General features: G+C 33.5%; 1 protein-coding gene across 3 annotated transcripts in view; it reads right to left on the reverse strand.

Moving 5' to 3' along the window:
- LOC106478033 (ribonuclease P protein subunit p38-like) overlaps positions 1 to 11,494 on the reverse strand; it is a 21,284-nt gene that overhangs the window by 8,023 nt on the left and 1,767 nt on the right. For all 3 annotated transcript variants that reach the window (XM_013938539.2, XM_022381549.1, XM_022381548.1), the window contains exons 2-4: positions 10,177 to 10,302; positions 6,053 to 6,103; positions 84 to 173 (exon numbers count right to left, since the gene is read on the reverse strand). In XM_013938539.2, coding sequence (XP_013793993.1) covers positions 84 to 173; positions 6,053 to 6,103; positions 10,177 to 10,265 — 230 coding nt within the window. In that variant the 5' untranslated portion in view covers positions 10,266 to 10,302. The remainder of the gene's footprint in view (positions 1 to 83; positions 174 to 6,052; positions 6,104 to 10,176; positions 10,303 to 11,494) is intronic.

The following is an 11,494-nucleotide window of genomic DNA, read 5'->3' on the forward strand; positions in this document are numbered from 1 at the left end:
ACTTCTACTACGTTGTATTACTATATATATATATATATATATATATATATTTAATAGTTACAGTAGCTTCTACTGCAATTTACCTCATGGACCTTCCAGGGTCAGTCACTACAATTCTGGAACCTTGGGCAGGTTTATCTATAAGTTTGACTTCTGGGTGTTCTGAAATTACTCTGAAAAATATTTAAAAAATATATGTCTTTTTCAAGGATAAAAAACTGTTTTCCTGCACTTTCCTTAATTACCTATTCTAACTTGGTTTATAGTAAGTTGAATATATAGTAAAATGCATTTTTCTGGTGCAAGTGCATGATAATTATTCAGAATTAATAGCTTTGTAATTTTTATCTTGACTACACTGCAGGTTCAAGCATCTTTTATTACCAGATTTAATTTGTCTATAATTTTATTTACATTACAATCAAGTGAATGCTACAAGAAACTGAGATATAAAACATAGCAGAAAGCATAGCACAAGGAATATTCCTCTATTGAGTAAATTACATGGGATACTATATAGATAGAGCTTTTCAAGTAATGCAGAAATATACATGAAGAGAAACATAAAAATTAGTATTTAAAGAAATCTCCAACTGTCAACACAGAAAATATTAACATTATTCCAACTACTGAAAAACTAAACCATGAAAATATTGGTATTATTTAAAGTAATTACTCAGTACAAAAGCACAATGTTGAAAATATAAGTTTCTGCTCTGTGGTGTAAAACAACATGAAAAGGAAGACAGATTTGTTGAATAAGTAACAAAATTGGTTTTCAAGATTTGCAAAGTTATATACATACTTCCCACATGTTTGTAAATGAATCCACTATAGTATTCTTTGAAAAAACTAACAGCAGAATGTTTGAACTTAAATTTATAACACTAACACTAACCTCATTCAAGTAAATCTTAAGAATTAAAATAAATAATAACCAATGTCTGTACAGACATTGGGCTAAATATGACAGAGTGGAATAAGTGTAAAAAAATTTCAATTATTTCAAAGTTTTTATCCCTCTATGTGCCTAATAAGTTAAAAACTAAAATGTAAAAGATAGTATTTTCTGTCAGACAAAAGTTTCATTAGGATAAACATTATATATATATATATGGTTCACTATTTTGTTTTTATATTTGTTGTAAAAAATTGTACAACTGTGTCTTGAAAAAATGCAAAATGAAAAAACAGTTTGAACTAACATATTCTTCTAGTAGGTATAAAAAACAGGAAAACAAAGACGTTTCTCAATAAAATAGTTCAAAAAATTTAATGATATACAACAGAATACAGTTTTCATTAAATGCTTATGTTCAAACAAATTCTAACAATAATGTAAGATTATAAACAATGCAAATTGTTTTTTTATCTGTTTGAAGAATAAACATAACAATTTTCAGTCTAAGCCACATTAAAAAATAATAATAAACCAGTAAAAGAATGTGGCATGTGCATTTTGAGCTCCACCCATGCACCTAGAGTTAACAGGACAAAATTCTGGACAGGGTATCACATGTTTATAATAATTAACAAGAAGATCAGACAAATGACAGCAACCATACTCCTGTGCGTAAGGTATGGATTTGTAAGGCTCATCAAAAAGCTAGAAAGAATGCTTTAAGACATCATGATTTCAGCAACAACTGATATATAAACTGAAGGTAGAATGATAGGTCACTAGCTTTCCATCAAATTTGGATTGCCATCATGTTGACTCACATATTTCTTTTCTTGAAACACATACACGTACAGCTAATCACATAAATGGATATATACTTATCAGCTTAGAAACATTCCAAATTCCACAATATTATGTTCATTTGGTCTTGAAATAGTTTCCAGGATTTGAGAGTATAGTCTCTCACCTTAGTTGTTTTTCATACACACTCTGCAATTCCCCATCTACACCTCCTTTTGTAGCTAGAGATCTGCTAAGAATATTTTAGTGCCACACCCCCACATGACTCCCTCTATGCTATTCTGCTTTGAGTTTGGGCAGAAACGTAAGCACCCATTGAAAGTGGGGAGGAAGGGTGGAAAGTGTGATCAGAAGTAAGTATCTGTCAGAAACTCATTTTCAGTGCAGGAAAATTGTAACTTCCGATGAGATACCTTACTTCTATTCACATACACAGCTATAATCCCACATTGAATATGTGGAGAGACCAGTGCAAAGGAGAAAATAGAAGTATCCTTCAAAAGCATGCGATTGACACCATAATGAAAAGATCCTCTAATAAGAGTATTATATGTGGGAGACCACACCACTTCTGTACCAGGTATACTCTTTGCACAGATGTGGAAAAGGTGTAACAGATCCAGGCAGAAAATCATGAGGAGCACATCCCAATGGGACAGAAAATGGTTGGACAGTGATCCTAACCACAAGATATTATAATTTAAATCTCCCTGATGAACAGAATGTGGGTAAAATAAAGTATGTGTCCCAAGGTGTAGAGTGGCTAGGACATGATAGACTGTACATGGCAAGTCAACTACATCCAAAACTCAACTGCCGGGAACCAATATCCATGTGGGGGTAGAACAAGGATCATATCCTTGATAAGTCAATTACAATCCAAAACTCAACCACTGTGAACTGACATCCATGTGGGGGTAGGAAAGAGGATCATACCATCTTTACCTCAAGTTCAGCCAATCAGAGGGAGAAATTCCACCACCGATCTATGAACAGAGCACATGTGAGTGAAATAACATATATATACATCAAACTCAAATGAAACACACCAGAACCATCTCAAATGCAGTAACATCCTTGGCATAAAGACATTGAGGGGTAGCACAAGAGGAATAAGTGGAGCAACCAAGAATGTAATGAAACTGTGGGAAATGGAGTCAATGGAAAGAAGCCTTGAAAACAATGAAACAACCCAGAGCATCGGGATCCAACCAAGAATAAAGGTGAAAGATGGCAAGCAACTAAATGATGAAAAGAATATTTCACATGAGCCCCCAAAGTGTAGGTAAAATTGATACAGAACAATAAGAACATATCGTGCTCAAACAGCCAAGAAAACCAGATCTGTGCTGGCCAGGAAGGATCAATTAGAAAAATCTGACCCAGAGTGACATGGATGATCAAAATCACCTTGGGAAGAAGACTGATGGAAGAGAAAAATTAAAGTTATGAACTGGATCTAATCCTGTCTGAATGTAATGAGTGTCAGAGGGAGTGGATGATGAACCAGAGACCAAAAACAAAAGAGGTAACTTGGAATGGGGAATGAGTCAAAAATTTTCCATGGAGATGTACCCCACAGAAGGTAAAAAGTGTGTCAAGACTGGAAACGCAATCTGCAACAAGGACAAAGGCACCTGGAACACGACAGGCAGGAAACTTATGTCAAGTGTGTGGGTTCAAAGAGGGAGATTCACTGTCTACCACAAAGAGAACAAGAACGAGTGCCCCCTTGGTGAGTGAAATACACCACAACCATCAAATAGTTGGAATGAAACATGATTAGCCAAATCTGAACAAGAGGAAGAAAGTGAACAAAAACATGTTGGACTGCCAGAAGTGCCAGTGTGTTAACACGAAAGACCTTTCATCTGTAGACTATTGTCCTGAAGACTCCTGCTGATTGATCCACACACCCTCCAACTTTGGACATGAGCCTCAGGGAAGAGAAACAAATCCAGACATAGGGAAAGAATCAATAAACCCAACAATGTGGGGGATATGTTCAACCACCAATGCATATACTCAAAGAGGGAAGGAAAAAGGTTAAGAGGAGAATCCAAAGGAATCCTAGCAAGAGACCATGGGTCGTACAGCAACTCCAGAAAAGATTGCAAGTGTGCCAAACCCAAAGGAAGAAGTGTTTCCACAGAAGCCACATTCCCCAATGCATTAGAACCTCACTAGCAGTAAGATAGTGAACCATAATGGGGTGGATAACAGAAAGCTCCATCAAATATATTTGAGGAGGAGAATGGATGGTCCCGATGGAGGTGGGTATTTAGAAAGACACTCCCCAAAGAGCCGAGATTGTTAGGTAGGTAACAGGAAAAACATCTAACTGGAAAATCCAACCACCCGAGCTACTTGTGTAAGAAGCAGATGAGTATGTTATGACCACCCCAAAACATCAAAGTAGAGGTGTTAGTAAAATCCCCCAAAATGAGGAAGATGGATAAAATTCAGACCACTGGACAAAAGACATATGGATCTGCAAGTCTAAATGACAAGGCATGAAACTGGTACCTAACCATGTGGTGAAAAAACTAAGATATCATCCTCAGAAATGAAAAATTAGAACGCGTACCATGGGCATTCTCAGTCCTGCTGAAATTTCCCATCCTAATGTGATCAAAGACTGCACATTAAAAAAGGGGAAGAACCAAAAAGTGATTGAAGAGGGACAGCTAGAAGCAGAATTCCAACCAACATCGAGCATACACATCAAATGGAGAAACTCGTAGGTAGGACAGGTAAAGGACAAGACGGTACCAGACATGGAAAATGAATAAAGAGGACAATGACTCAGAATGAAACAAAAGAGAAACCAAAAAATGTATAATATAGTATTGCAGGTACCCCATGTGATGTTAAATCCACATGAGTAGCCCCAAAAAATGGACTGGTGGAGAAAGAGAGCCGAGCATAAGTACTCATTAGAAATGGATGGTAAACAAATGGTAAAAGACAGTGTCCCACCTCACAAGATCCCAAAAGCAAAGAAGCCATGTGTAGAGGGAAAGAATTGAAGATGGCAAACACCCCAACATGGAAGGAAGGAGGAAGAGGTATCCCAAGAAAATCACCTAGCTATAGCTGCAATGTTTAAGAAAGGAAGCGTAAGGTAGACATTTTCGGTAAAAGTTGAAAGGGTAAGACAAAGCTGTAAAACTAGGTAAAGGTTAAAATGAATAGGATTAACAGAGACTGCCCCCCATACAGGCAACAGAGATTCTAAGTACATAGAATCAAGAAGCAAATCTGCCCTATGGTAAGCTAAGGCAAACTAAACTAAAGCCTTTGGAGGGTGAGGCATCCAAGTATCCTCTCACAAAAGAGACAAAAATGCTCATCATGAAACATAATGTCTGGACAAGAATGGAAAAGTATACTGAAAGCCTAGTAGATTCCAAAGTAAAGACTTGGGAAGGAAAGCCATAATCAGGTGGAGGAAAACTGACAAAATCTGGGTCATCCTAAATGGATTCAGCAGTTGTAGGAAAAAGGCAAATAATATTGGGAGAAAGTAGGGCAGACTCCAGCCCCCAGGGGTCCTCACAAACTAAATTAATTGTAAGAAGTAAAAAATATTAAGAATTACGAAAATTAAATAGTGGATATAATGTAAATTATCAATTTACCCATAAGATAAACTACAGGTAAACCAAAAATAACACTCTTGTTAAGCCTAATTGAACTGTGCAGGACAAAGTATATCACTAAGCTCCAATAAATCTTTGCAATTCAAGATTTTAAGTTTTGTTTTTGTATGTCAAAAGTGCTAATGATTAATTTCAGTAAACATATTACAATATCATATAACCACAACTACTTTATGATGCTTTTATTTTTTAAACTCACAACATATAATCTTGGGAAAACTGTTCATGATTTGCATTCTGGAATAAAAGAAGGAGTAAAGCCAATCTTGATTTTCTTGTATTATTATTATCATAAGTCATTGACTTATAACATAAGTACAGTAAAACATGTTTATCAAAGAACCTGGATAAGACAAACCTATCTAAAGGTAATGGTTTACTTGGTTCCAAAAATTTACATTCATTTCTATAAGTCATGCAAAAACATTGAAAAACAAATTATTATTCTCTTACATAAAATAAAAATCAACTCATCAGTTGTCTTAAACCCACTTTTGGTAATTAGTTTAAGGAAATACGTTGCAATAAAATATTTTTGGGTTTATCAATAACAAATAACTTATGTAGCTAAATATTATAAATGTAGGCATCCAAATATCATAGGAAAGCTATAATAGTTCCATCTAAATGCATTAAGCCAAAGTCAAAGTATAAATATGACAAACTGAAGACAATCATGAAAACTTACTTCTCTATTGCATTCATGATAATAATTTCATCTTCAACAGGTATCTTAGGCCTAAAATAATATCACAAAAAGTAATATTAGTGCATAGAAAATATAAAAGTTTTGCTTAAAATCATCAGTATTGGTCACAAATTTCTATAAAAAAAAATACAGACTACAAATAAAAAAAAACAACAACATTATTCAAAATTAATAAGTTAGAAATTAACAACTACATGAAATTAGTAAAAACAAATCTATCTTTAGATAAGTGACTATGAGATAAGTCTAATTTGACCAAGATTTTGAAAGATGCTGATATTTTATTGTTTCAACAATCTGAATATTGCATTAAGATACATTTTCTAAAATTGCTCATTGGTTATATGTAGCAGTGCTTGCTTTGGCAATATACAAAAACAAAATAGGAATAAAACCCCAGGAAGGTATTTAGCTTCTTTCTGAGAAAAGTTCAGAACCTGTTTATCTCCATCACACCCTGAAAAAAACCATAGGAAAAGATATTGAAACTCAAGAGAAAGGAGGGATTGAAAAACATAAAACTCAGTATAGTTGCAGGCACCTGGAAAACCTCAAGGTCTGCTAAAAAATATATAAATGGAAATTACAGGTACTAAAAAATGAAAAAATTAACTTAAATTCTGTAAATAAGACAATGAGGGAGAGGATTTCAGCATGTGTGGCCTAAACAAACATCTTGGTGAAAGAAGCAGAACAAACATACTGAGATTTCTGAGAAGTTAAACCACAGTTATAAGGAGTGCCACTGAAACTAAAATAAGACAAACCTCTTGAACCAAATTTAAAATGACATCTACAACAGTTTAAAAAGAAAAACATGTAAACCAAATACAAGCTTGGTGAGAATGTGATACAGACAATAGAGAGAAATATAAAAATCTGTTATCTCTCAAAAAGAGAAAAAACCATACTACACTAAAATAGGATGAAGAATTTGTGTACGAGGCAACAAAACATAAAACTCAGTATAGTTGCAGGCACCTGGAAAACCTCAAGGACTGCTAAAAAATATATAAATGGAAACTACAGGTACTAAAAATGAAAAAAATTAACAATGGCAATGTGTGGACAAACAAGAAAATGTAAATCACTGTAGTTTGAAAAGCATCAACCAGATTCAAAGTCTGAAAAGAAGCAAATATCTGAGCTAAAGCTGACTAATTCAAAGAGAAGAAATAAAGTCCAAAACAGTGCTGAAAAATTATTCAAATGATATTCAATAAAAAATTAAGTAAACCCATGGGAAAAAAGAGCTGAAATCACAAATGCACTTTGAACAGTAGCAGCACCAGCACCAAAAATTTGGGGGGGGGGGGGGCAAGCCAAAATTTTTAGGAGGAAACAAGACGTTTTATACTCACATTTAATTTTAAAGGGCCTGATTATTCCCCCAAATTTTAGCATGCTAAATTACAATGAGGTAATGTTGGGTTTAAGAAAGTACTTTGTATTAAGTTTTGAAGACCCAAAGTACTCACAGACCTTAGAAAGGATCAAAAGGTTTTTGACCATTCTAGCATATTTTAATTGGGGGGGGGGGGGATAAGTCCCTTTAAAAGTGGATTGATGAATAATAGTCAAAAGCATGAACTTATCAAGATACCAACTGGAACGATCCTCCTCTTCAACTATAAACCAACTTAACCTTGTATTTAGAAACTTAGTAACAAACCTATGAACATCATCATCAAGATCAATGGAAAGAAAATGTTCTCTGTGCATGCTAATCACTGTTAGACTCTTCAATCTCTTATCTGCCATATTGGTTCTAAGGTGATTTTTGATCAGTGATGTATTCCCTATTTTTTCCCATAATCAGCCGATGAGCTTCATTGATGCGGTCGGCTACTTTTTTTTCAGAAAGCTGTGTTTGAGTAGTTTATTGTTTTTTGGAGATTTACCCATGCACTTTTTCCATGTAATGAACCCTTCGGACACAAAAACTTGCTCACCTTGATATTTAGAACCTATAGTAAAATGATGACAGAAAAAACAGTAAACTTGATCAGTAAATGCAGAATATTCAAGCCAAAGATATGCTTTGTACCATTTAGGTATGAATTTTCATCCATGGGTTTTTGGAAAGTAGATGGGCTCCTTAAGACCAGGTCGAATTAGTCCCTTGTCTGGCAATCGGGATATGTCAGCCGGACCACCTACTCCAAGAGTCAGCTTAGGCAGAGTTGATTTGACACTGCTGCTACTACTCAGCTCATGTAATTCTCCAATGCTAGCAGGTTCACCCAATATATCTTCATGTTCTTGATCAGAAGTATCCACACTGCCTCTTTGGTTTAATAGTCTATCCTCTGTCGGGTCTTTTGGTATGACTATTTCATTATCAGTTCTTCAGTGCTTCTCACTTGGTCCACCTATCTCCTAAATAGATTCATCTTACTGGGAATCCTGTAATTTACGTGTGTTTTTGCAAAATTTTCCTATATCCATTTTCTCAACAGTAATTCTTGACATGTCTACACATGTATGCAGAACACTAACTTCATGTAACAATTAACAACAGAAAATGTATCATTTAAATATACACACAACCTCTTAACCTAGAAGCTTGATAAACAACCTCACAACAAGTGCCGAGGCACAAAGTAAAATTGCTGAAGATAGCTTGGTACACAACAAGTCTGTGCCTGTCACAACTGCTTATTGCAAAACCAGTCTGATGACCTTACTTATCAACGTTTCTGAGATAGGTATGCCTAGGTCTCTTTTTAACCCTTTTGCAGGAGTAGTATAATATTGTCACTGCTCAAGCAAAGCATCATAATTACAGCCTTCAATCTTAACTACTTACAGAGCTATCAAATAGAAAATCAGACCCCTTTTGCCACACCCACCTGTCACTCCTCCCTTTCAGAACTTACCAGTAGTTTTCTTTGATTTTAATTCTATATTATGTATAACCAATAGAAAACCAAGGGTTCCACCTATGAAATAGCTTATTATTCTCCTATATTTTTTTCTGAATAGACAATATGTAGTTTCGGTTTCAATTTTATTTTTGCTCCCATGAAAACATATCAATCAGCTTTGCTTAATTTCTAATGATATTTGTGACATAGTTAGAAAGCCAAAAAAATTGTGATAGTTATGGAACATATTGTGTTTTTTGCATGTTATTATTCTATGTTCTTTAGAGCATTATTTAATTAAATAAATAATTATTTAGTGCAGTAGTACCATTAGTACAAAGAAGCAGAGTTAAAGGGAATATCTATTATTGTAGGATATATCTGGTATAATTCTAGCATACAAGAAAAAAAAACTCATCCTGGAAATCATCCTAAGTATGTAGGCAAAAAAACGATAATAGGTTTTAGCTGGTTTCTGAACTTGCTCTAACAGTAGACAAAGTTATTGGGTGAAACGATGTCTCATTCTTGATGAAGAGTCCCAAGAACAAAATTCTTGGTGTAACATCACAGTATGTTGAATGAGAATGACAGGAGTTAGGCTTAACAAAACAGTTAGCTTGTCAAAGAAATCTATAGTACATGCAATAGTAAAGCTAACCTGTTTCAGTGTGTATATTTTACTTTAATTTTGAAGTGAGAGCTTTTTTGTTTTAAACCTATATAGATTCTTTGAAAAATCACATAGAATGTGATATTATTTACTCAAAGTACATGCAAGAAAAATTTTTAAAACATGTTAAGACTATTTTTCACAAAATGGAATCAGTTGATATACAACATATCCAACACCCTATGAGTAACAATTCAGTTACTTTGGTAAATAAAAGAAATGTCTGAGATATTCATACAGGAGCAATTAACAACTATCTCTAGTTGATAATCCTCGAACTCCTTCCCTCATGACATTTTAGCAGATTGATCGTGATAGCTGTTAATATTTTTTCATTTAATCGCGTAGAAAATTTTCATACTAACGAGTTTTATTGTATTAAGTAATTATCAACAGATTAAATGCCTACATAAATTGATTGTACTACAGTATTTCTATTTTTAACCTTAATTCAGCATCTCTTTCATATAATTAATTTCAACTAAATATAAATAAATGATAATGAAATACAAGTTGTAGTTTTTAAATGTATACATTGACAAATCTACAATTCTAGTACATACCATTTAATTGAAAATGGTGATTCCAAAAACAGTTTCTGAACTGTTTTTTTTGTGTCCTGATTTCTTAGTCTTTTCTTCCCACGTCCCATATTTACATATTTATCAAAGTCCAAGGAAATAAATTACCTGAAGTTTGTAAAAAAAGAAAGATTATATATTTTCCTCATAAAACAATGTTTAATCTTTAAAATTTAACTAATAATTATACAAAGCTATGACACGTTATATTTGCATATAAAAAGTGATCCACTCAATTAAACTAAACATAGTAATATTCCTGGCACAAACATATGGCATTGTATCAAAACCATGATTCCCTGCAAATTGTTGTTTCAAGCAATGTAAGCTAGTTCATTGAGATAAATAATTCAATAGTGTAAATGGCTTTACAGCATTTGATATGGCAGTGTAATGTGTTAACATATTCTACTTTGTTTCATTCATAAATTCTTAGAATTAGATATGAAAAATGTGGGTTTTTTTTTGACAACTACAAATTTTTTTTATTGTTTCATAATAGTTTGAAACTAAATTTAGTTCTCAAGTGGTCTGTGATTAGAAAACACATAACCATACTATGACCAGTTGAAATATTGTTATATCCATATAAGCAATGTCAGTCTTTTTTCAAAATTAAAGAATATGAATGTACAGTACGTGTATACTTGAAAACAAGTACACCATGCCATTTATTACATCTAAAAATGTTTAAAAGTCCAGTGTTTGAAAAACTCAATTATAAATTTAGCTGATCTCAAAACAGATAATACATCAAAACTGTTATTGTTGTGGATGAGATCATGTGGGTTAAATTACACATCATTTGAAGCAACATATAATTATAAAAGAACATCTCAAGTCTAGCATTAGTAATTCTTCAAACTACTACAAGTATTTAAATCAGATTGTAACAGCATAGCTAACAAAAATAAGTTCACTGTAGTGGGAAACTCCAACAATGAACAATAAGTCATCACAAAAACTGTCAAAATATGTAAATCTATATTGAAATCAAACACATCAGACACAGACATTCTTCTTGGAAATATTTGATTGTTGATCGGTAGTAAAAGGAAAAACCATGTGAATGATTTTTTGACTGAGAAAATAAGCAAACAAACAAACAATCTGAGTTTTAGTATACAGATAGATTCTTCAAGATCTTGTTTTTGTCATCTTACGCCTTTTAATGAAGGTGGGAACATTGACAGAGAAATAATATAATAGCCAATCCTAGGCGAGAGGTTTTATAAAATTTTGTTGTTGTTCTCAACTTGATTTTTATTTTATTACCTCATCTCCATAGTTACTATTTGCA

The sequence above is a fragment of the Limulus polyphemus genome, unplaced genomic scaffold (assembly GCF_000517525.1).
Source record: "Limulus polyphemus unplaced genomic scaffold, Limulus_polyphemus-2.1.2 Scaffold174, whole genome shotgun sequence".
NCBI lineage: Eukaryota > Metazoa > Arthropoda > Merostomata > Xiphosura > Limulidae > Limulus > Limulus polyphemus.